Consider the following 26,766-nt stretch of genomic DNA (forward strand, 5'->3'; position numbering starts at 1 on the left):
AGCCACCTGCAGCTCTTTGGCCCCTTGAGTGTGGCTCTTCCTAAGCCTTAGGAGTACCCTAATTAAGTTAATAACAATGTACCTACCTATATAGTTTAAGCTTAAAAAATTTGGCTCTCAAAAGAAATTTCAATCATTGTACTGTTGATATTTGGCTCTGTTGACTAATGAGTTTGCCGACCACTTGTATAACTAAATGTAATACCCCAAACAGCACCATCACCTGCTCCAAAGTGTGGTCCATTCCTTTCTCAGTGGAGTCTGAGTCTACCCGGAAAAATATCAAAATTTATTTAATTTTTAAAGATTATCCCCACTAGATTATCCATAGCAATTCACTGATCATGGTTTCAAAAGATATTGGGTGGTTTCTAAAAATTCAATCTACAGCAAACTATCAGTTGCCAGGGATGAGGGGGAGAGGGGAATGGGGATTCATGCGTACAGAGTTTCAGTTTTGCACGATGAAGAACGTCCTAGAGATGGATGGTGCGATGGCTGCCACTGGACTGTACAATTAAAAATGGTCAAAATGCTTAATTTTGCATTATGTATGTATATTTTACCACCATTTAAATAAATAAATAAAAATTCAATCTGCCCTCAAAAGATGAAGGGTTTCCATCACTTGGTAGTCACAAGAATGAGCAGCAGGCATGGAGAGAAAGCTGTGAGGAGAAGTTGGGGTAGGTTGGAATGTTGGCAGCAGCACTGCACGAGAGCAGGTCTTCTGTGAGGGACCACGTGCACTTCTGTGGGTCCAAACCACAAAGGGTACTTGAGCAGGGCTAGGAAACCCGGCAGAGAACAAGAGAACCAGGCATAACATGGGTGGCATGGCCGATGATCCTAAGAGTCTAGGACAGTGGTTCTCAACCTTCCGGCCCTTCAAATACAGTTCCTCATGTTGTGACCCAACCATAAAATTATTTTCGTTGCTACTTCATAACTGTAATATTGCTACTGTTATGAATCGTAATATAAATATCTGATATGCAGGATAGTCTTAGGCGACCCCTGTGAAAGGGTCGTTCGACCGCCAAAGGGGTAAGTGCTTAGCATGTACATGGATGGTAATTGGCAACTAACCACTTAACTTCATGGCCAGAGCAAGGGAGATGGCTAATAGACTGCAGCAGTGGTTATGAGCTGAATTGTGTATCCCCAAGTCCTAACCCCTAATATTTCAGAATATAACTGTATTTGGAGACAGGGTTTTTTAAGAGGTAGTTAAGTTAAAATGAGCTCATTAGGATGGACCCTAATCCAGTTAGACTGGTGTCCTTATAAGAAGGGATTAGGACACAGACAAGGACAAAGGAAAGGCTATGTGAAACACAGAGGGAAGACAGCCCAGCCATCTAAACCAAGGAGAGAGGCCTCAGAAGAAAGCAACCCTGCAAAAACCTTGATTTTGGACTTCCAGCCTCCAGAATTATGAAATGGTACATTTCTATTGTTTAAACCACCCAGTTTGTGGTACTTTGTCATGGCAACCTGGAGCGTGCCAACTCACACCGTGTGACAGCAGCTACCTGGAACAGCATGTTGACAAGTATCCTGAGGCCAAATCTGAATTTGCAGGGAAGAGAGCCACCATGAATGGTGACACCTTCCACGGGTGGGGAAGGAAGAAGAGCAGTGGCAGCGGGCACTCGCGGTTTCCACTATCCTTGCAAACTGGCATGTACATGTCGTAAATAATTTTTTTAAAATTTGTGAAAAATTATTTAGTGGACAGACAGAATCTGAAAACTAGCATCCTGATGTCTGTAGATATCCGGCTGCTAAGCCCTGTCCACAAATTCAGTGGCAAACTCTGCTTGGGACTCCCAAAGAAACACAACAAACACAGGGGATCCTTCCAGAAAAGGTGAACGGGACGCTCACGAAGAGACCCTGCTGCGGTGAGGCACGGGAGACTCACTCCTATTCCCGTCAGATGGAGCGGAACTGAGTGGAACAGAATACTGCACTTACATTGCTGTGAAATCCTACTCGTTTCCTCCAAGCCGTTGTTGGACGATGCTTCATTGTCACTAAGATCAGCAGAGACGGGCTAACGTGGGCCAAAAACAATGTTTGGTCATATTTGAGATATTAACTGATTAACCAAAAAGTTATTACAAAAATAAGAACTCTCTATGTCCTCAGTCATTAGTCAGCATGAGCTTAATGTCAACAGGTAAAATGCTTGAGAGATGATTCTAGAAATTGCCCCCTCTAAAAGAAAGGATAAGGACAAGCTATAGTACTCCCCATTCATCAACGTTTAGTACCAAATGTGAACCAGAAACAGCTTTTGGACGCTGGAGGTGTAAAGAGGTAGAGAAGAGACCCTGAGTCAGGGAGCTAATCAGGGGGAAGGTGGTACCAACGAGCACCGCCTCGTGCTTCCACGGCCCACAGCCGCGGGCCTCCAAGGTGAGCATGTTTGTAGCGAGAAAATAAATTGAGCCAGAGCAGCTCGCTCACCAGCTCAGGTGATGACCATCGTGAATAAAAAACTTTTCCAAATTAGTTCATAAAATGGGTGAAGGGAACCATTCATAGTTTCTCTCTTAAAAAATACTCTTTTTCACAGTAACAGCTTCTCTTTGCCCAAAAAGAAATGTATCTCGGCCTGCTAAAACACTTTCTGCTAGGAAGTCAAGGGAAGCCCTTTCCGTGAGCGTAAAGGCATAATGACCAGACGACTCACTTGAGAACGTTTGAGTGCGGCCTAAGAGATTGCTCCAAGTCCGAAAAGTATGTAGTAACATCACTCAGGAGTTGCTGATTTACCGGTCGGTTCATTCTAGTTGCCTAAGTCAAGCAAGGAGCCCTCCCCAAGGAGGCTGCTCAAGAAACAACGGTTAAACCAAAACCACACCTGGGCGTGAGATCTCTTATTTTTATAAATGCATTAACAAGAGGAATCATATTAGATTACACGCCATATCATGGTACTACTGAAGGCACAGCCGTTTTTACCAAAAGACTTAATCCCAAATCAAGTAATTAAAATTCAGAAAATGGCCAAGGGCGCCATGCTTGCCTCCAATTTTTAGTCCTCTTCACTGGCCAAAATACCGACGTTAATATCTTACTGAGATAAGACCCCAAAGGAAAAAAATTGAGAAGCCCTGGAAAGACTCAACGTGGAGAAAGAAGATAACCCGCTACTTCCCAGGAGGGAAGAAGAGCGCGTCCATGAAGGAGACAGAGAAGAGAGAGCAAGACAATGCCAGGTAAGCCTGTACACACCGTCGGGGGGGCCTGGAGGCACCCCACTGCCGCGGCACTGGGGCTGCGGGTGATGCCTCGCGCCCTAACGCGGGCACGTCCCGTCATGTTCCGGGTGAGCCTAAGGTGACTTCCAAGGCAGCAACGCTTCGATTAGGGTCTTTCTCCCCCTTGGCATCCACAGGGCAGGGCTGCGACCATGGGCGGTGGAGGTGGTGGGTCTCATGCGTAGGTGGAGGGAGCGTGCACAACACGTGGAGTTCCGGCACAGTGGGAGTGGAGCAGCGTGTGGGGGTGGAGCAGCGTGCGGGGGGTGGAGCAGTGGGGGCGCGGAGGGGTCTGGGGTGAGGGGAGGCAGCTCTTGGGGTGGGGGAGGAAGCACACAGTTGAAGGGCTGTAGCACAGGGGAGGTAGGAGGGGAGGGCTTGGACCCTGACTTTCACTTTCTTTCATCATTCCCCCCAAAATCTGGCATTATCCAGTTCTCTAGCTTTTGCCCATCTTGTGTGTGTAAGGTTGCAGCACACTGTTACGTTGTTCAGTGTGTATTTTCTGCTTGCACCTGCGGGATAGCTGTGTCGTTTTCCCTTCTGTCGAGTGTTCACATACATTGATGTTTTTAAAACTGGGCTTCTCATGTTTTCCCTTGTGATTTGGGAGAGATTTTATCTGTTTTCTTTTTCTCTCTTTTTTAAAATCCTCACGTGAGGATATTTTTCCATTGATTTTTAGAAAGAGTGGAAGGGAGGGGAAGAGACAGAAAGAGAGAGAGAGAGAGATTGGTTGCCTCCTGCACACACCCGGACCAGGGCCAGGGATTCAGCCTGCAAACGAGGTAGGTACCCTTGACCAGAATCGAACCTGGGACCCTTCAGTCTACAGGCCAATGCTCTATCCACTGAGCTAAACCGGCTAGGGCTCTTTTTTCTTTTTAACATTGCAAATGTCTACTCCCAATCTATCACTTGTTAATTTTGACCATAAAATCCTTTATCCAGCCAAAATCCTTAATTTTCACATAGTCAAATTTGCCATTTTTAATTTTATGCTTTATAGGTCTTTATGAAAGAAAATTTTTCCGGCCCTAAGTTTACAAAAACATTGTATGACATAAAATGTCTCATACCCTTTAAGAATACACACACACGAACATACGTATGCATATGATGTGAGGAGGGATCTAATTTGACCTCTTTAAAGTGAGCCATTTCTTCCCTGCCATCATCTATTAAACAGAGTATATTCTCTGTAATGGTTTGTGACAAATTCCTATACATACCTAGATCTGGTCTGTGCCTTCCATTTCTGCTCTGCACCAGTACTTTACCACTTTTTATCATGATTTCTTTATAATATTCATAAAATCTGGCAGAGCGAGTCTTTTCCCCCCCATTATTTATTCAATTGTTTATTCAAATTTTTTTAAATTATTTATTCATAAATTGTATTCTTCCATATTAATTTTAAAATAAATTTGTCAAGCTTCTTTTAAAATCCTGCTCTATTTTTTTTTTTTTTTACAGAGAGGAAGGGAGAGAGAGTTAGAAACATCGATGAGAGAGAAACATCGATCAGCTGCCTCCTGCACACCCCCTACTGGGGATGTGCCCGCAACCAAGGTACATGCCCTTGACCGGAATCAAACCTGGGACCCTTGAGTCCGCAGGCTGACACTCTATCCACTGAGCCAAACCGTCAGGGCATTGCTCTATTTTTAATTGGCATTGTATGGAATCTATAAATTAATTTGGAAAGAACTGTCATCCTTACAATTTCTCCATTTATTCAAGTTCTCTTTAATAGCATTTAAATTTTTTTCATAAAAGTCTTGTTATTATTTAATTTCTGGAAATTTTATCGTTTTTGCTATTACTGTGAACTGGATCTTGTTTTCATTATATTTTCTTACTAGTTATTTGTATAGACACATTATATTGATTTTTGTATGTTGATATTGTTATCAAGTTTGCTGAACTCCTTCATTCTTATAGCTTGTCTTTTGATTTCATTGAGTTTGAATGTAGATGATCAGATCATCTATAAATAATAATTTGGGCCCTGGCTGGGTAGGGCAGTTGGTTAGTGTGTTGTCCTGATATGCCAAGGTTGTGGGTTCAATCCCCAGTCAGGGCACATACAAAAGTCAACCAATGCATAAGTGGAACAACAAATTGGTGTTTCTCTCTCCCTTCCTCCCTCTCTAAAAAATCACTGAATAAATAAATAAGAACCTTACCTTTTTTTAAAAAAAAAAATCATTTTATCTCATCCTTTCTTATTCTTATTTTTCTTATCATGTTGGTCAAGTTTTCCTGTACAATGTTGAAAGTTGCTGTGGTAGCTGGCATTCCTGTCTTCTTCCTGATTCCAAAGGAACTGTTTTGTTTGACGTTTGCTGTGAATATCTGGTTTACAGTGTTTATTATTTTAAGGAAGCTCCCCTCTATTCCTAGTTTTCGAAGATGATTTTAATCATAAGTATGTGTAGAACTTAATTAACTGCGGGTCTAACAAAAAGGTTGTGCTGGGGTTATAAAGGCACACTACAGACAGTTCATGAGAGTATTTGGGGTCCATAAGAAGGGGCAATAAGTGGGCAAAATGTGGTAGATACAGAGAGCGGAATACTAGGGTAACAGTCACAAGGGATGACTTAGAGATACATTCAGCAGCAAGAATAGCTCTTCAACACATTGTGTTGGATGAAGAAAAAGCAAGAAAGGATTGAGATCTATACTATGGCAAAATATCACGTAAATTTTTAAAACTTAGGAACACATGTAACTGGGTATGTACTAATTTTTCTCAAGTAAACATACATTCAAGGATATCCTACAGACAATTGAGTACCAATAGAAGGAAGAAAAATAAGAGTGGGAATGAGAGAAGGGAAAGGGAAAGCAAAATATAATACAGTATAAATAGAACATGCACAGACCCATGAGACTAGTGTACCGTGAACTGAAGAATGTGATTCATTTAACTTCCTGGTTTTAGACCCTAAAATGAAATAAATATAATAGCTAATGTTTACTGAATACCTAGAGTATGCCTGGCTCTGGGGCAAACATGAATGTCCCCATTTTACAGTTGAGGAAATTGAAACTTAAGAAATTTAAGTGTCCAACCTAAGGTGTTACAGCTTTGTGTGGCAGAGCTGGGATTCCAACTCAGGTCTGTCCACCTGTAAAGCCCACACCATACCAAGAAGGTGATATGCCTTACTTCAGATACTGGCCAAATGCTGTGTTCTATACCTTGCTCTGCCTTCTGTTTAGTCTCCATCAGAAATTCTTTTATCAGGTTCTCCTGGGAAACATTGACCCTGAGGGCTGACAAATGCAAAAAGTACTGATGGCCTTGGGCAGAGGTGGCCAGTCTTGGACTTGGCTGAGTGAAGCTGCTCAAATGAATAATACTTTATTTTAAAATGAATGAATCAGAGAGTTGGGGAGCGATCATAAACTGCTATTTAAAAAGGAGGGGCAGCTGGAAAATAATCTAGACAAGAAAGCCACTTTTGAAAATCCGTGCTTTGTTTCTGAGTAGATGAATAACCTTTATCCTCAAGTTCTCCAAATTTACCACCTCCTGGGAAATTTGACTTGTGTTGATGAGACAGCTCTACAGAGTGACAGAATGGTTGAGAAAGTATATCAATGACTTTAAACAGTGAAAACTTTTCAATTTTTCCAAATGTGCTCATTATAAAATCAGAAGTATCAATCATTTTCAAGCCTTATCTGCATTTTCCAATTCTCTGTTGTCATTACTGTAATGACATACCAATCAGTCACATTGTGCCCTCCACACATGATTTTGTTGTTGTTGTTGTGGGTTTTCTTACACAAATTTTCCTCTGTAACGTGTCTTCCTGAAAATAGTTATTTTTCTTACTATTCTTTTTAAATTTAAATTCTTTATTGTTGAAAGTGTGACATATGTCTCCTTTTCCACACATGATTTTTAAAGGCACTTATATATTCCCTGTAATAGGGAGGCAGTACAGCATGGTTGCAAGTATACATAAAAATAAATTTAATACAATTTTTGCCATATTTTGTATTTTTGAACTAGTGTCAAATCACTTCATGCTGTTGCTAATCCTAGATCACGCTTGTCTTGTGACATCCTTCACATTTTCATATATACATATATATATATATATACACACACATATACATACATATATATATATTATTGAGTTAAGAGAGGAAGGGAGAGGGAGAGAGGTAGAAACATCAATGATGAGAGAAAATCATTGATCGGCTGCCTATTGAACGCCCCATCAAGCCTACAACCCAGGCATATGACCTGACTGGGAATCAAACCAGGATCTCCTGGTACATAGGTCGACATTCAACCACTGAGCCATGCTCACTGACCACCCTTCACATTTTCCTTGGTCTACCTTTTATCTCCAGCCATTGCTTTGGTGATCAGCTATACACAGTGTAACCTCAGCTGCACAGGACATCTCTCACTGCTGCCCCCGCATGGGAGCAACCCTGGGCCAATGTAGATAGGAAATGGTGGATAAATATTCCCTCTAACATCCGCTGGGCAGAAGATTTTGTGGTGCATTTAGTAGCTTCATGGGAGCAAGTAGCAGATGCCACAGTGGTGATCAGCTTGATAACGCATCATTGGGTTCGCTTCATTCTTCCCTGTTACCCTCTACCCAGTCCCTCTCTACTGTTCCTTGCAAACACTTCCCAAAATGATCGACCTGCATCCAAACCCTTATCTCATGCTCTATTGTGGAGGGAACCTAGGCTAGCATAGTTCAATAAGAGCTAGCATAGTTTCAGTATTCACTCATTGAAAACATATTTCATGCCTACTGTGGTCCCAAGCATTGGTGTCTGAATTTTATGCATGAGGAAAAATACAATTTAAAAATTTAAGTTCAAGCTGCAAGTCAGCTCCAAAATCGATTTTTCAACTATTCAGTCCAGTGGCTGTAGCTTAAATTGTTTTAATGATTTTTTATTAGGAAACGCCTGTAAATAATGACGGTCTACATGTACAGACAAGTTCAGATCAGTTCGCTCAGTGTCCATGGTTCCTGCTTATACAGAATTAATTCCCTAGGCACAAGTGTGGATGGTCAAACAGCTGTGAACAACATCAATGGTGTTGTTTTCTTTGGACCTTATTTCAACAATACTTTCTAAAATAATTTTGAACATCTTATTTAAAAATATATCCAGTTATCATTTTGATATATTTGCTTTAATATTTTCTCTTTATATGTATATACTTTTTTCTGACCCAGTTACAAAGAAGTTGCACACTTCAACTTTGACCTCCTAATATGTTAGTATGCATTTGTTAAGAACAAAAATATCTTCTTGTTCTCTTATAAAATCACAATACAATCACAAAATTTAACATGTAGATTAGACAACACTATTGTCTAATCTACATTCCATAGTTAAATTTTGACAACTGTCCCCAAATGTACCTTAAATAAAAAAAGATTTTCTTTTTCAGAGTACAGTCAGGTCAGGGTAATTGATTGCATTTGGTTGTCATACCTCTTTACTCTTCTTTAATCTGTAACACAAACAGTCTTGCTCTCCTGTTTTTTCAAACAAATTGTGAGAAATACATTATTAAAATGTGCAGAGGAAGGAAAATTCCCATTATGCACTAGATGTTAACTGCTAACCACTGTGATGGAAATCCTTTCAAACATATTGTCCACCTCCTGGTCTACAGTGAATGGTCTACAGGTCAAATAACTCCTGGAGAACTGAACTTACAAGCATTGAATATTCTGTGCTGCAGAGGTATTTCTGGTTACCTACGAGTACCCTATTCTCCAGAATGGATTTAAGATTACTTACATAGGTACCAAATAAACAAGAGGAAAAGGGTTTCAAAGGAGAGCTTCTCTATTTTCTAGTTCCTCTCTAGTTCTCTAACCTTGATGTTCCCACTTTGCTCACCCAAGCACTCTCTTTCCCTGGAAAATCCATCCCCCTCAAGCAGGAAGCCCCACCCCAGTGAGCACAGGGTGGATTTGACTTTCCTTGGCCCTCAGTACTTTTACCTTGATGCCTTGATGGGCACCTTCTTCAATTAAAAAAAGAAGTATTAGCCCAGCTGGTGTTGCTCAGTGCTGAGCGGTGGCCCATGCACTAAAAGGCATTCCTGGTCAGGGCACGTGCTTGGGGTTTCAGGCTCGATCCCCAGCTGGGGGTGTGCAGAAGGCGGCAGATGGATGTTGATGTTTCTCTCTCATCGATGTTTCTATCTCTCTCCCTCTCCCTTCCTCTCTGTCTCTAAAAAGCAATAAAAAGAAAAAAAATTAAAATTTTTATCTTAAAACTCAGATGTATAAAAATGAATATATTTTAGATCCCACATATAAGTGAAACCATACATTTATCTCTCTCTAGCTGACATTTCACTTAGCATAATCCCTTCTAGGTCCACCCATGTTGTTGCAATGGCAAGATGTCATTATTTTTTATTGCTGTGTAAATCCCATTGTAAATCTATACCGCATGTTCTTTATCCATTCATAGAAACAGAGACCAAAGGGATGGTTACCAGAAGGGAAGGGAGAGGAGAGGGGTGAAAAACATGAAGGGGCATATAGTCATTAATACTGTGATATGTTTGCACAATGACATGATTACTAGAATTCATGAGGTGATAACATTGTAAGACATAAAAATGTCCGATCATTATATTGTACACCTAAAACTAATAAATTACTATAATATTGTATACAACAAAGCTTAAATTTAAAAAATGAATTCTCTAACCTCAAGAAAAATTTAAAAATGAATGTATTAATATTATATATTATTTTCTTTTACCTGACATTTTTTTTTCTATTTGGATTTTAAAAGAAATTAAAACATTTTCAAGCACCCCTAAAAGTACTGTGGGCCTTAGGCATTATGTCTACTGTGTCACATGTGCATTTCCCAAATTGAGTGGTGTGATATGGAAGCATAATCAGAGGCTATACAGCAGGAAGGTCAGGCATGGTCCCTGACTCCCAATCCCATGGAAATGTGTAAAAGGTGCGTGAGGATGGATCCCAAGCCCAAGGTCAATAGCCAAGGGTAGATGTGGGTCTCAAGTCAGACTTCTTTTGCAGTAGTCCCCTCTGTGTTATTTCCAGGTATGTCCACTTATTTAACCATGGAACCTGTTAGAATAGTACATTCACCTCTCTTAGGGACCGGTATAGTTTGAATGGAGGGCAGTACTGCTTAAACTCATATTGAGAGAGGAAATAGTTCCTTAATTAGCAAGGCTCCTCCCCTTCCCTGCCAGTTAGTATGTCTCCTGTTATTGTGTGGAGTTGCTCTTGGATTCCAGCTCTACTGATTAAAAAAATGAATATTCTCTCAGTATTATCCATTCACTTCGTTTCTTCAAGGAAGGGTTCCAAATGTAAGACTCTAGCAAAGACTCAATTAAAGCCTTTAATTTTCCAAGTCTGGAAGTTGAGATGGAGGGAAATAGTTCATTAGCCACTCCATAATGTAAAAGAGCATTACCAGGAGTCCATAACACACAGGCCTGAGGTTTACAAAGTTTAGAACTATCGCATTCAATATAAAGAAGTGAGAATGTAAGCCTCTTTTTGTCCATTGGACACAGCTCCCATTGACTCCCTTACTGAACTCCTGCCTCAAATAACTCTGCCCTCAATGTGCCCTATTGCCAGACATGATAGTCAAGGTCAGGTCTTCTCAAGTAGAGTTATGATGGCTGGGTTTGTTTTTTATGGTGGTAAAATTCAAATTTGGTAAGATTCCAAGTAACCAAGTCTCATCCTGGTTTAGCCTGATACTATGGTAATACTAGGCAAAGTTCCTGGGACTCAGTGGAGCTTAGTCATTGAGGGAGAATTTCCTTGGAAGGGTGAGTGAGGAGAGCAGTGGTGAGGCTCTGACAGTACACCCCAGCCCCAACAGGGCTGCTCTGCTTTAATTTGTTTCATGTATTGAGGTTCTACGTACAATTTTGTTTGAAAATTAGATTTTGCTCCTGAAAAAAGGTTTGAAAGCCATCCATAAAGGCTTTTCCCTTACTTTACGGAAAGAAACTACCTAAACAATCCTCTACAACACTGAGAGATTTAGTGTGGCGATACTCCATCCACCTGAACTCAGTGCACAATGAAAGCAATAGTCTTGGACTCCAAGAGAATCAACCCTAGCTCAGCAATGATGAGCTGTGTGACTTTAACCCTGTAGCACAGCCTCTTTGGCACCTATAACATGGGGATCATAAAAGTTAACTCACAGGGAGTGTTGGGATTGGAAAATGAGATAACGTATGTGAGGAAGTAGCCAGTTTAGATAGCAGGTCCAATAAAGTTTACCTTTACTCTGTGCTCCCTATTCCCCTGAGGGGGGCCCCATGGACTTGCCCTGTTAAAGGAACTTCTTTCCTACCCTGTGGTTCAAAACCCATTTTCTCCTATTTGAGCCCCAGCAATGATAAAAAATGTTAGGTATCATTCTGAACAATGAGTCCTCGTGTGTTAGAGAAAATTATTTTATTTATTTGGTTACTTATTTGTTTTCTGTTCCTTCCATATGGTTCCACCATGAGGACCTGAACTTTGTGGGTTTGCTGCTTATCCCCAGTAACTACAGGGGCCCAGGACTTGGCAAAGTATCTGTTGGATGATTGAAGATGCTTAAAGACCATGAGGAAATTCCCATTAGTTTTTTCTTCTCTGCCTTATATTGTCCTATCATTTCATACTTTTCCATAAAGAAATTTCAGGACAGCTCTGTAATCATCTTTTCTAAATGACTCAGCAATTTTAGCAATTATGAGAGCAAAATACAAAATCAGTATTTCGATGCTTTATAATACACAGAAGTAAACTTGAATCTTGCTTACTAAGTGCAACTTGCTCACTGCTTAGAGTTTAGGCTGTAGACTAATATACTTAATAAATAAAGCAAGATATTATAACCATAATCCCAAGAGAATGCAAATGGAATTTCAGGCAGAATGGCAGGTTGCTAAAGTTGATGTCTAAATAATTGTGGTTTATGGTATAGGCTACATGCATATAGAATTACTAGGCAAAAAAAGGGCCTTAATAAATCTTTCAAGAGGGAACAGAATATGACTGATTTCCAAGAATGCCATGTAATACTTTTGATTCTCTTATTATAAAACAATTTTTAAAAGTTTAGAATTTTATTAGTCATTCGAGTATTCCTGGTAAAGTGGTTTCAAATAAAATAGGCAGAGATAATGGTAAAGACATTTTTTTTTTCTTCAAGGGGAATATATCTGTTAAGACTAGGGGAAAGAATAAATATAATGCAGAAAAGTATAAAAAGAAAGGAGAAATTGATTATTTAAAAATCTGTTGCCGAAACTGGTTTTGTTCAGTGGATAGAGCGTCGGCCTGTGGACTGAAGGGTCCCAGGTTCGATTCCGGTGAAGGGCATGTGCCTGGGTTGCGGGCACATCCCCAGTGGGAGATGTGCAGGAGGCAGCTGATCGATGTTTCTCTCTCATTGATGTTTCTAACTATCTCTCTCCCTTCCTCTCTGTAAAAAATCAATAAAATATATATTTTTTTAAAAAATCTGTTTTTTATTTCAGAGTGAGGAAGGGAGAGGAAGAAAGGGACAGAAACATCAATGATGAGAGGGAATCATTGATCGGCTGCCTCCTGCACATCCCAACTGGGGATCAAACCCACAACCCAGGCATGTGCCCTGACTGGGAATCAAACTGTGACCTCCTGGTTAATGTGTCAACACTCAACCACTGAACTAAGCGATTTTTTATTTTTTAAATATATTTTTATTCATTTTCATTGATCGGCTGACTCCTGCACGCCTCCTACTGGGACCATGCCTGCAACCCAGGCATGTGCCCTTGACAGAATTGAACCTGGGATCTTTCAGTCCGCAGGCCAACGCTCTGTCCGCTGAGCCAAACCAGCAAGGATAAGCTGGGCGATTTTTAAAATTGGACACTTTTAAAATGGCATCTAAATCAGTGAGTATTTTCTGTTTAATTATGGATGAAGCATGATAAATAGATGCTCACTTAAAAGTGTAACAGAAAATACTGAGGGCAAAGTGTTTGTGTCCTGAAAACACAAATAGATAAATTGCTAAGTGGAAATAAAGAGGAACTTTGTAGTCAGTCTTACTGACTTACAGGTTGAGAATGAGAGAGCGAAACTGCCTGTGCTACTATGAATTAATCATCCTAATCTCATTTCAATCCTTTTCAATGAAAGAATTACAGGACTTGCCTGTTTATTTGTATGGGGTAGTCTACTCTGGGCTTCCTAAGTGTCCTGCCCAAATCAGCAGTATTAACTTAAAACCAAGAATAGCACTATGCAGAGTTGACCTATTGGCCTTTTAGTCTCCTGGATACCAAACCAAGCATGTCAAACTCAAAGACTAACGCGGGCCAAATAAATGGGGCATGAGGCCTGTGGGCTGCATGTTTGACATGCTTGCCTTAAACCATTTCCTTTCCAGTACATCAAGTAAAAAGGACAGTATTGTCATATATTTAAAAAACAATATAGAAGAAGAATGTGGCAGTAGCATCTAAGTCAACAATAAAATAACAATTTCTTCTTATTCCTTAGGACATAAAAACCTGAGAAAATATGGTTAAGTTGCCCAGTTCGAGATATAAACTTAAATAACCAAATTCTTACCATATGGGTTCTGCGATGGCTTTCATTGCTATTTACCTAAAGGAGTTAAAACTTCCCACATGTAAACCTGCACATGGATGTTTATAGCTGCTTTATTCATAATTGCCCAAACTTGGAAGCAACCAAGATTTCCTTCAGTAGGTGAATTGATAAATAAACTGTGCTAGCTCCAGATAATGGAATATTATTCAGTGCTAAAAAGAAATGAGTTATCAAGCCATGAAAAGATATGGAGGAGCCTTGCATACATACTAAGTGAAAGAAGCCAATCTGAAAAGGCTTCACATAGCATGATTCCAACTATAAGACTTTCTGGAAAAGGCAAAACTATGGATAGAGGAAAAAGATCTGTGGTTGCCAGGGCTTGGGGGCTGGGAGGAATGAATACATGGAACTCAAGGGCAGTATGAAACTATTATTGTGAAAACATGTTATTATACATTTGTTCAAACCATAAAATGTACAACACTAAGACTGGCCCCCAGTGTAAACCTTATAAACTTGGGGTGATTATGATATGTTGACGTAGTGAATATACCATGCTGATGGGGGATATGGATAATGCAGTAGGCCCTGCACATGTGAGGGCAGGGTATATATGGGAAATCTCTGTACCTTCCTCTCAATCAATGTTGCTGTGAATCTGAAACCACTCTAAAATATAAAGTCTAATATATATATGATAAAAAATTTGTATGCAGAATATAAAGATTTAATGGAATACTCTTCATCAATAAAAAGGAACTACTGCCTGGCCATTGTGACTTAGTGGTTGAGCATCAACCCATGAACCAAGAGGTCACTGGTTCAATTCCTAGTCAGGGCACGTGCCAGGGTTTGGGGCTCGATCCCTGATAGAGGGCATGCAGGAGGCAGCCAACCTATGTTTCTCATTCTCGTTGATGTTTCTATCTCTCTATCCCTCTCCCTTTCTCTTTCTCTGAAATCAATAAAAACATATTAGAGGAAAAAGAAAAAAGGAACTACTGATACATGCAACAATACTGAAGACTCTCCAATGGATTAAGAAAAAGAAGCCAGATTAAAAGGTTACATACTGCCCTAGCCAGTTTGGCTCAGTGTATAGAGCGTTGGCCTGAGGACTCAAGGGTCCTGGGTTCGATTCTGGTCAAGGGCACATGCCCAAGTTGTGAGCGTGGTCCCTGGTAGGGGGTATGCGGGAGGCAGCCGATCAATGATTCCCTCTCATCATTGATATTTCTACCTCTCTCTTCCTCTCCGAAATCAATAAAAAAAAAATATTTTTTAAAAAGTTACATACTACTCAATTTCATTTATGACATTTTTTTAAAAAAGCAAAGTACAATCATAGACAAGATCAACAGTTGTCAAGAGAAGGATGTAGTGGGAGCTGTTTCTAAAGAGGCATGCGGAACATTTGGAAGATGATGGAACTTGACCAGAAGACCTGCTTCCTGGATCCTGAAATGGCACAGTGCTGCACAACTGAAATGCCTGAAGTGAATTAATTGAACTAAGTTTCATTAGGTTTCAGGCATGCACATGGAACATGGTGAACTGAACACCTGAGACTTCCTTCTACTCAAAAGCACTAGCAAAGGCCATGTCTCCTATTTGGGGTTTATTCTTGGCAAAGCAAGCTAACTCCTTCAATGGTTCCCCTGATAGGAAACACTCCAAAATTCTTAGCCTTATTTTCAAGGGTCTTCCGGATCAGATCCTGATCTCCTCCCCAGAATCACCTCTTACCTCCCATTCCTGTTCCCCAGCACACCCTTGTCTTCTGGTCCAGTTCCTCTAGCCCAGTGGTCGACAAACCGTGGCTCGCGAGCCACATGCGGCTCTTTGGCCCCTTGAGTGTGGCTCTTCCACAAAATACCATGTGCGGGTACGCACGTACAGTGCAAAGTTGACTTAAAACTTTAAGTAAAGTTTATTAAGTTAATTTTAGGGAACGTTGTGGAGTGAAAGAAGATGTAGTGTTGAGGATTGAGAAAGGTATGTTGAGATGGTTTGGACATATAGAGAGGATGAACGAAAGGAGATGGACGAAACAAGTATACAAGACGAGTGTGGATGGGAGAGTTGGAAGGGATCGACCTCAGCGAACGTACCTCAATCAGATTGAGGACGTTTTTAGCAAAGGCCAGCTTAGGAGTACCCTAATTAAGTTAATAACAATGTACCTACCTATATAGTTTAAGTTTAAAAAATTTGGCTCTCAAAAGAAATTTCAATCGTTGTACTGTTGATATTTGGCTCTGTTGACTAATGAGTTTGCTCACCACTGCTCTAACCCAAGCATGTCAAACTCCTGAGGCGGGCTGTGAGTTTGACAAGCTTGCTGAGTTTAACCTATCATATTCTCTCACAAGTATGAGCTTTTGCCCATGCTAGTTCTTCCCAATACATATCTCCTGTACTCACCTCTTAAGGGTACTTGGTAACTTCTCTTCATATTTAAAAATTCAAGATTCACACAAACATTCCTCTAGATCAGGAACATCTGCCCTAATTTCCACTCACTCTTGACACCCTCTTTGAGTTAGACACCCCTCATCTGTGCTCCTGTTGCACTCCAAACATTGCTATGCCCTGATGCTAATCAAGGCACTTGAAAATCATTGCTTCATTAGTCTGTCTGTGAGTTCTAGACTGAGGTCTTCTTGAGGGCAGGAACCATGTTTTTCACTTCTGTGTCCCCAGAATCTAGCATAATACCTATTGTGTGTAAATATCTATAATAATAAAAGGGTAATATGCTATTAGATCGGATGTCTTCCAGACATCCTTCCTGACAAAGGCAGGGCCAGAGGGAAGCCAGCCCGGGTCTTGGGTGCCTGCGAGCAGCCCGAGAGAAGTCGGTGCCATCAGGAAGCCAGTTCCGGCAGCCGGGGAAGGAAGGCCTACTCTTGCATGAATTTTCATGCATCGGGCCTTAGTCTTACCTAATAATAGACAAACATGTAAATTAACCATCCCTCCACTACCCTCACCAGCCAATCAGGAGAGTATGCAAATTAACCCAACAAAGATGGTGGTTAATTTGCATACGTAGGGGCGAAGCAGTGGAGCGAAGACTGAAGGCTCCGTCCGGAGCAAAGGCCTGGGTCCCGGGTGCCGGGGAAGGGAAGACCTATTGCACAAATCTCTTCGTGCAACGGGCCTCTAGTCTATATATATAAACGGCTAATATGCAAGTGTCCCCACGGGAGTTTGACTGGAATTCTATCGCTCGCTATGATGTGCACAGAATGAAGGAAGGCCCGGGCCAGCAGTGGAGCAGCCGGCAGCCAGGGAAGAAAGGCCCCAGCCAGCAGCCAGAAGGCCCCGATCGGCCCTGATCACCAGCCAGGCCTAAGGACTCTACCTGTGCATGAATTTTGTGCACTGGGCCGCTAGTATATTATAAAATGAATGAATGACTGGCCCAGCTCGGTGTGACTCAGCAGTTAAGCATCGATTCAAGAACCAAGAGGTCACCAATTCAATTCCCAGTCAGGGCATATGCCCGGGTTGTGGGCTCGATCCCCAGTAGGGGGCATGCAGGAGGCAGCTGATCGATAATTCTCTCTCATCATTGATGTTTCTATCTCCCTCCCTCTATGAAATCTCAAAGAAGGAGGCTTGATAAAATCATTAGATAAGACTCATTTTTATCTAACAGTAATTCTGTTTGATCACTAAGATGATTGTGCTTATTTGTATTTCAGATTAAGTTTCACAATAATGAAACAGATTTTAAAAATGTTTATTGAACATTACAAGAACAGAAAACCACAGGGTAAGAGCAGGTGTTCCTAATTGCTAGGAGAGAAAAATCCCTCTAGAGATGAGTCATTTTGAAGATGATGTTAATGATGTTTATTTTTAACTGTGGAATTATTGAAAATAATCAGGTAAGTATTGAGACCAGAGGCTGGCACACTTGTACCTTTTGGAAAGACCATTTCTTAGACTTAGTTTCTGATGAAGGAATTCTAGTCCTGACATGTAATCCTCTGGCCCTTCTGAGGCTCCTACTGAGTTTGCTTTGTTTTCCCCTTAAATTCTGTGATTCTGCACATGATCTTTCTATGATATACCTTTATTACAACAACACTTATGTGTTAGGATTATCTGCCACCATGTCGGTTTCTCCCACTAGAATAGACACTTTTTAAGTGCTAAGTCCTCACCTTAGTGTTATTTACATCCCAAGCCCTGGCACATACCTAATCCTGGGCATAGCAGGCACTGAAGCAGTATTTGTGCTGTTGAGTAGTCCATTTCTCCCCTTTTAAAAGTAATTCAGATTGAAATTTTAGCACTTGTGTTCAAATAGGGCATTATTGTTTAGTATATTTAGGTAAGATTCAGTAATTTTAAAAAACATTAATTCAAAGATCTCAAAATTAGATTCTTTACAACTTAACTTGAAATGGTTTTTACAATAGGGTTCCACATGAAACTCTGAAGTGTATCAAATGTACTGAGTCTTTTGACTCTTCTTCAAAGAGTCAATTTGTGATTATGTCTGTAAAGAAATAAATTTCCCTGAGAGTGGATATTAAGTACAGTTGAAGTATGCCCATTGGGAATGTTTTAAAAACTGCAATGAATGTGATTTTTCCAAGATGAAAAAGAAGCATTCATCAGAGTTCAAGAATCTGTTGTAATTAATCAAGAGATCGTTTTATACTTCTGCTGAAATGTTAGTTTATTCCTTGTTAAGTTCCTAACTTTCCCCGTCAGTGAGTTCAAACTTCCTGATTTCATTCTCCACTTGCCACCAGATGCTGCGTTTCAAGCTGGAATACAGGTTTCTTTTTAGAAAGGTGGCACTGAATGGAGGCTCTGACCCCACTCCCTCACTCTCCGAGCATATGTTCCTCCTTTAGCCTACCTCCTTCATTGTCTTACCCTTATCTTATCTTCCCTCTCCTGTCTAATCTCATTTTCTCTTCAAACACTTTACTCGTTTCCTTTTTCCTCTTCACTCCCCATCTATATTCACCGTCTGTTCTACTTTATAGTGCACTGTTGTTTTCACTCATTCACTACTGATTCCTCTTTACTTGTCTCTCCTCCCCTCAAACGGCCGTCATCATTTTTCAAAGTCTGTGGTGAAATGGGCATGTCAGTGGCGGTGTGTGTTGGAGGAGGGAAAGCAGAGGAAATATTCAGTGTTTTTTCCAATTTCATATTTCCCCCTTTCAATAATTTGAGCACCAGCTGTTAAGAAAGATACCTTTGCCAACTATCACATTCCCAGACTTTATTCCTCCTCTTTAAAAAATGGCATTTTTTAAATTTAGTGAACAGGAGCTAGAGAGGGCATCTGAGCACTTAGTAAATAAGATGGAATGAGAGAAAGGAACCTACTACTTACACCCTTGGAGAGATGAGCAAGAAAGACAAGAGGACCAGCCCAATAGAACCTGGTACAAATCAGAGGAGGCAAAGCCTTTGCATTTCAGTTACCCACCTAGAACCAATGAACTTACAGAAAACCCTTGGACCAAGTAAATCCCACATTAGTGCCTGGGAATACACATGATAAACAAAGACTCATTTTGCATTTCATTACTTTAATTATTTTGTCAAAATAACCTGAACACGTATACAGAAATTGATTTATTATAAGAATGTGTAGCATAAAAGTCCCTGAGACACATCCAAGAATGACTTGAAATGGATTCAATGCCATTATTCACCAGAGTAATTACCAAGGACCTGGCTCCCTTCCCTGCCATCTAAAGCCTGTGACACTACATCAGTGTCCCTCTCTGGTGCCTGGTTTTCTGCCAGTTTACAGCTGCTGTGCAGTAGATCATTTCCAGACTGTAAGGAAGGCATGTGGGGAGGTGAATTAGTTCTTAAAGCCCCAACATGCCAGTTAGTAGAATGATGGCAAGAGAACTAGAGGTCCCAGGAGATCTTGTTCAACCCTCTCATTTTGCAGTTCAAGTGACAGAGGCTCCAAGCGGTTGTGACTTGCACAAGCAAGGCTGGTTCTGCCACTACTAAATGCCCACAGCTAATATCTCCCAGGTGCTTCCTATGTGCGACACACTGTCCTGAGTACTGTAAGTATCTTATCTAATTCTCCCAGCACCTCCATAAATTGTATATGATTACCCTCAATTAGATATGAGAATATCAAAACACAGAAAGCTTAAATAATTTGTCCAAAATAAAACAACTAGAGGCCCAATGCACAAAATTCGTGCAAAAGTAGGCCTTCCTTCCCCCGGCTGCCGGCACCAGCTTCCTTCTGGCACCCGGGACCCGGGCTTCCCTCCAGCCTGGCTTCATCAGGAAGGACGTCCATCTAATTAGCATATTACCCTTTTATTATTATAGATTAGGAAATCTTGCAAAGCTGGTCTAGGAACCAGGGAATATCTGCCTCTAAGATTTTTAAGTTACAATTCCTAAGTCCATTCTAAGAAACCCCCATCAGGTAGGTTCTCAAATCCCTTCTATCTCTAAAAGTCTAAAACAGAGTTGACAAACTGACTGCAGGCAAATCCAGGCACCTCATTTGTTTATGTATTGACAACGGCTGCTTGTGCACTACAACGGGAGGTGACACTGCATGTCCGGCAAAGCCTGAAATGTTCACTCTCTGGCCCTTTATAGAAAAAGTATGCCAACCCCTCTTTGAGAGCCTTGGAAATGTAGAACATCCTGTAACTGTATAGCAACTTACAATGTACAAAGCACCCTGGCATGCATCATCACATTTAGTCCTTGTTTTGTAGGGGCATTCCTGCATTAAAAAGGAGTAAGCCAAAACTCAGAGTTTATTTAGGGGTAGAATGTGGCAGAACCGCTTACCCAGGTTCTGACTCCAAATTGCAAGCTCTTTCCATGAAGCCTCCGTCTCTAAATTACGGCCAGGCAAGGGCTTGGAAGCTGGGAAGGATCTGCGAATACTGAAAGCCAGTCAGGCTGTCTTTCCTGATGCAAATTCATTCCAGATGCACTCATGTAATTAGGGTCATCAAGTGCTAAAAATACTCAGTTTGTAGTAAGTTGTACAGAAAAGTGTATGCGTTAAAGGAAGGGCATGGCAATCATAGGAAAGCTATTTTGATGCATTTTTATACACTTTATATCAGTGCTTGTGAAATTTTAAGCTGCTCAATTTAGAATATGAAAAATAAAATACCATAAAATGAACAACTGCCACATTTGTCTTGCTCTCTGATGAGATTAACCTTTTAAAATATTCTTCATTTCACACCCCAAATTTTCAAATAAATAATAATGCAATACCTTCCTCATGCTAAATATTCAATACGTGGTTACTTTTAAATGGACAATAGTAAAAAGAGCATTAGTAAAATAATATTTACTTATATAACTATATAACTCAACCAAAACAAAACAACCTTTTTGTGTTTGTTTGTTTTTCAAAAAAAAAGCATAGGTGGTTTGCAAATTCAAGGTCAGTCTAAATGGCAAAGATTTTTGAAATAATAGGCTTAGCTTTGGGGATTCATTTGAAATACATGATAGAAGGTCCCTTCCTTTTTATTTCATATAGATTTAATTTTAGACATGTAAATGAATAGGGAGGCACCCTGAAACCACTGCAGGGAAAGAAGGAAAAAATATATATTTTTTTCCTCACCAATTGAGTAACCACCTTTAAAGCTATTTTATTTCCTGACCTGCTCACAATGAGCTGTGGAGTGTTTTCTTGCCCCGTTTTACTGATAAGGGAGCTGAGGTTCAGAGTTATTACTACTTTGCCCAAGGTCACACGGCTGGAATTCAACTCTAAGCCAGGTTTCCCTCAAAACCTAAACTCTCTCCCACTGCCTCATGTAGATTCCCAATAACACCAAGATCACTGGCCAGTATCCCGTAAATATTCATTTTAAGAATAGAATTTTTCCTTTTTCTTTGTTGGACAGTTAATACTTTGTAATTATAATTCTGCCCAGGCCATAATATTTCAATAAGGAGGTCTTACCCACGGATTTTAATTTCCCCTTTTAAGGATAAAGAGAATTGAACCACTTTTTAGATTTTAGTGATTTTTTAAGTGAGTCTACAACAAATGCAGAGATAAAATTCTATGATTCAACTAATTGAAGTAGTCAAATGCAAAATTACTCTTCATAGCAGAACCATGTGTAAATCTAATGAATCTTGGACCCTACCCACAATAATTAGTCACTGAGGGTCCTTATTATAATAAATCAAGAAACATAAGCTATTATTTTGGGTTGTAAGTCAACTGGCTTTCTAATAATTCACTTATGGTGTGTGTCACTAAGGATATTGCTTTAAACAAACAGGTACTGCCAGTTGATTTATCAAAGTTCACTGATTACTTGTTGGCAGTGATAGATTGTAAGAGTCTTAAAGAGAGGCGCCTTGCCTTACATAATTTTGTTTCTCCTGTGGCACCCCAAGCCCATTGTTTGGCACAGAGTAAGGCACATGATAACACCTATTGAATATACTGCTCAAACAACTTTTAAAGTCAATGCATATATTTTCAAAGTTGGTCCCACGGCACAGTCTCAAGGGCATTAGAAATGTGAGGCTATATGTACCACTCACTACGCAGACTAGGAGGGGAACCAGCTGGCCCCAAGGTGAATTGCCGTTTAGCCTTTAACAAAAGACAAAGTTCATCACAGACACCAATTCAGTTCCATTCCCTAGCAACTAAACATTTAACAAAAAAACTAACAGATCAAAACACTGCCATTAACAGACACCATGAAACTTTTTTCCTTTTGCATGATTCCACAATGCAGTACAATCTTTCACTGTTCTGCGGACAGGGAATGCCAGCACCCCTGGAGGAATGATATTCCAGTTTAAATTTCAGGTCCAGTAAAGACACAAAATAAGTAATTTTATGGAAAATGACACTGTGGCTTCCTTCTCTTCTGTCTTGTAAACACAGTCTGGTTTTCTGGGAAGTGGGGAGAAGAAGATTGCTTCTGCTTTATTTTCACATCTGTAATTTTAATATGCTTTTAAAAAAAAATCCAGGTTATAGAAAAATATAGACATAGAAGAAATTAGTTAGGGATGATTATTCACATTGTAAAGGGATTCTCCATAAGGTTGTATTAAATACTGAACTCCCCCTAGCGCAGTGAATTTGGGATGTGACTGATAAGCAGCTTGTTGGGCCCTGTTGGCTCAGTTGGTTGAAGTGTCGTCGGTACACCAAGGGTTGTGGGTTTGAGTCCCGGTCAGAGCACATACCTGGCGGTTTTGGTTTGATCCCCAGATGGGGTGAGTGTGGAGGCAACCAATGGATGTTTCGCTCTCTTCCTCTCTCTAAAATCAATAATAATAATAAACATATCTTCAGTTGAGGATTAAAAAAAAAAAAGGAAAGCAGCTCTTCAAGAACACATTTGTGTAAAGAGAGGTACACTTATATATTCACCCTAACTCCTCTCCAAGGACAATCCAGCATCTTGTTTCCATTCACTGGCAGGGGAACAAACAGTACTTGTTAAGAAACAGTCAATGGATTCTTGGATGACCCTCCTCACCTTTCTTAGGTGCTGAGGCTTTGAGGAATTCAACCAACAAAGAGAAAGGCTTCCTTGTGGCCACAGCCACAGTCTGTCCACTATCCAACGACAAGGATCTTTCTAAAACCAGGGGTTTGCTGCACCTTGGTCCAGTGAAATGTGAAACGAGCAGCAGTCCCGACATTTGGACTCAGCACAGGCCACAAATATGACCTGTGGCAGATGAGGAAATTCAGAGCAACTGACTCAATGGCTTCTTGTAGTTAAGCTATTTCTTCACCTCTGCACTGGTGAAGTTACAAGGGAGGACGCACCCCCCCACACCCCCCCCACCCCCCCCCCCCACCCCCGCCTTCAGTCCTGAACACTGATGCCCATCAACAGCAGAGAGAGCCCAACTCCTACTCGCGCAAAAAACATCAAGAACTGAACCGGGATCCTACCCACCCAGCCTTTGTGCTGAGTAACATTGGCAAATCACCTTTTTCCCATAAGCAAAACCTTCATCCCAGGATTCGGCATTCAAGGAGATGCACAGCAGAGGATCAAAAAGTGGATGGCTGGACCTCCCTGGGTGGCTTCACCGCTCGAACCAGCGAGCCAAGTTGCGTTTGCTTTGGGGCCGGTCGCCAGCCCTCTGCACTGCCTGGCAGGCCCGGCACCAAGGCTCATCCCAGAAGGAGGTGATGTGCACGGCGTAGCTCCGGCGCCAATGGAAGTAACGGCGGTAGACAGCTGGGTTTCGGTCGAGGAAGAGCAGGTAGGCGGCCAGGGCGGAGGCACTAGGGAAGTCGTCCACGTGGATGAAGGCACCGCGGGGCACAAAGCGCTCATAATTGGCACGGTCGGGGCCCAGCACCACCGGCACGGTCCCAGCCAACAGCGAGTTTCGCCAGAGCTTCTCCGTGATATAGTCCAGATGCTGCGAGTTCTCAAAGGCCAGGTAGAACTTGTAACGGGCCACCGTGTGCAGAAGCCCGATGTCAGGCACCGGCCGCCGGGCCGCACCCTTGCCGAACACGTCCACGGACACGTGCTGGCTCAGCTGGTGGTAGTAGCGCACCCGGGCCTGGCGCTCGTCCCAGTTGCTCACCACCCAGGCCACCAGCCCCCGTTTCCGGGACAGCGGGGGGACCAGGCCTGGGGGCTGGTCGCTGGGATGGGTCCTGGGGTAGAGGTAGCCATAAGGCACAAAGACGTCCGAGTCGGCCCGGTAGGACAGCGTCCAGTTGAAGAGGTTACCTGCCAGGCTTCGCAGTCCCGGGGAGTGGGAGGGCGACTCGAAGTTCATCCACACCCAGCGCTGGCCCGGGGGCCTGTGGCCCGACGTGGCCAGGACTTCCTCCGCCTCGTTCAACACCCGCAGCTCCAGCTCCTCTGCCGAGCGCACGCGGACGCCCCAGGGCGGGGGCCAGTCCAGGGGTCCCTTCACCAGGTCTCGGTGGTGGAAGAGCACAGCCTGGGCTTCCCCGTAGGCGGCACGGTCCGTGAGCAGGCGGCAGCCGCTGATGTTGAAGCGCAGCCAGCAGTCGGGGGGCGGCCTCGTGGCGCTGTGGCGCCCCGCGAAGGGCTCCCACCACAGCAGCACGCCCACCGGCCGCGGCGGGGCGGGGGAGGCCCAGGGCAGCGGCGGCAGCTGCCCCCAGCAGGCGTAGGCGGCCAGAGCGGTGCACAGCAGGCCCGTGGCCGCCAGCGCCGAGGCGGCCCGCGGCAGCCCCCGCACTCCGCGCCGCGCGCAGCTCGCCGGGTCCCTCGGCGCCCCCATGGCGCGCGCAGACGGAGCCGCCGCCGGCCGCGTGTCCGCAGGCGTGGAGCAGCGGCGCCCGCTCTCATACTGCCGCTGCGCTTCCAGCCGTCGTTGCCGCTCGCCACCGGCCCTCGACCCGGAGAGGGCGGGTCCCGGATCCCAAGGTCCGCAGAGCCTGCTCCCCGCCCCGCAACGCCCCGCGGGGCGCGCCGCCAGGGCGAGGTGTGCGAGCGCGGTAGGCCAGCCGGGCGCCGCCCCGACCCTCCCCTCCGCCGCGCCCCCAGCCCAACCGGCCCGGCCAGGCCCCGGGCGTTTCCTGCTGCCCCTCCACCCATCCCCATCCCCGCCCATGGCTCCCGGACTCCCGGCTGCGCCCCGCAGGCTCATCACCCGTAACTCCGGATCGTGTCTCCCCGGGGTCCCAGGCCTTTCAGCGCCAGCCCTGCGCACCGCGCCCGCCCCGCGCCCGGCCCGCCCGGCCCTTCCAGATCCGCCCCAGCGCTCAACCTCTGTGGCCCGAACCCGCGCCTTCGAGTGAGGACCCGGCTCACGCCTCGGTGCGCGCAGGGGATCAGGGACTCTTCAAAAGTCGCTACGGCGCGCAAGGGCGGGCGCAGGTACCGCGGGAAGGCGAGCCTGGGGTGCCGAGCCTCCTGGCTGAACGGAAGATCGGAGTCCACTTCCTTCCTTGCGGCTCTGCTGTGGCCAGCGACGCCTGCCGGAGAGAGCGATCCAGCGAGTCGGCGGTGACCTTGACCTTGTGACCCACTGAGACAGGCCAGATGTCTTGCAGAGGTTTTGCATTTTGTGAAACCAGGTTTGAATGTTAAGCCCTACTGCCGTTAGAACCTCCCCCTTGCCTACTGCCCAGCAGAGGGTAGAGAAGAATAAAACGTTTTCTGAACAATTGAAACCTTTCTCTCCTTTGCTCCCCCACCGAACACTTCAGGCTGCCCACCTCACAGCATTCTTTGTACTAGGGGTACGAGGGCTCATTAAACCAAAGATAAAGATAAGATGCTGGAGGCCTTTGTTCTCAGGGAGCTACCTGCCTATTCAGTGAGGTGAATGAATGAATGTACATCACCGTTAATTTTACTAAGCACTAAAGAAACAATTCCCGCATTTAAGACTATGCAGAACACTCTGGGCTATAAAAGGATGACTAAGATAAATATTATATCACCAAGCACGCTGTCCTGATCAGGTTTATTCATGAGGCAACAATCCAGGCATCTACTTCTCCTATGGCTTGAATTTAAATGTCTGGGTTTTAGCCTTTTATTCAGCAAAATTCTAAATAGGCTGTGGATGAGCTGTTGACTTAGGAGAGGAGGCAGTTTTGAGAAAACTTTTAGTAGATCACAGCTGTGCATCGGTGATGGCCCAGCCCAGTGCCATATAAGTTACAGAATGTTAGGGGAGAAATAGACTTTCTGGGAATGGGGCCAACCTGTCAGATGTCTTTAATGTTATGCATACGGAAAATAAACTTGGGTTTGCTGTTTGGATTTTTTGTGAAGAACTTTTTCATTAAAAATCAAGTCAAGCCCTGGCCAGTGTGGTCAGTTGGCTGGGCATCTTCCCAGGCACTGAAGGGTTTCAGCTTCGATTCCCAGTCA

The 26,766-nt window shown here is 43.0% G+C and overlaps 2 protein-coding genes across 2 annotated transcripts in view; both read right to left on the reverse strand.

Moving 5' to 3' along the window:
* The window catches only part of PIWIL4 (piwi like RNA-mediated gene silencing 4), a 40,884-nt gene extending 38,452 nt beyond the window's left edge, over positions 1-2,432 (reverse strand). Inside the window, exons 1-2 of the mRNA XM_036323988.1 lie at positions 2,280-2,432; positions 1,981-2,059 (exon numbers count right to left, since the gene is read on the reverse strand). Of these exons, the coding sequence (XP_036179881.1) occupies positions 1,981-2,059; positions 2,280-2,432 (232 nt within the window). The remainder of the gene's footprint in view (positions 1-1,980; positions 2,060-2,279) is intronic.
* A 21,316-nt stretch (positions 2,433-23,748) lies between these two features.
* FUT4 (fucosyltransferase 4) lies at positions 23,749-25,422 on the reverse strand. Its single transcript, XM_036324660.1, has one exon. It carries the CDS (start codon positions 25,160-25,162, stop codon positions 23,978-23,980), a length of 1,185 nt encoding a protein of 394 aa, XP_036180553.1. The 5' UTR covers positions 25,163-25,422; the 3' UTR covers positions 23,749-23,977.
* Between the last annotated feature and the right edge of the window lie 1,344 nt (positions 25,423-26,766).

The sequence above is a fragment of the Myotis myotis genome, unplaced genomic scaffold (assembly GCF_014108235.1).
Source record: "Myotis myotis isolate mMyoMyo1 unplaced genomic scaffold, mMyoMyo1.p scaffold_m19_p_10, whole genome shotgun sequence".
Classification (NCBI taxonomy): Eukaryota; Metazoa; Chordata; class Mammalia; order Chiroptera; family Vespertilionidae; genus Myotis; species Myotis myotis.

What these genes read in the sequence shown, in the direction of transcription:
- FUT4 (XM_036324660.1), bottom strand. Translation starts at nt 25,162, where the DNA reads ATGGGGGCGCCGAGGGACCCGGCGAGCTGCGCGCGGCGCGGAGTGCGG.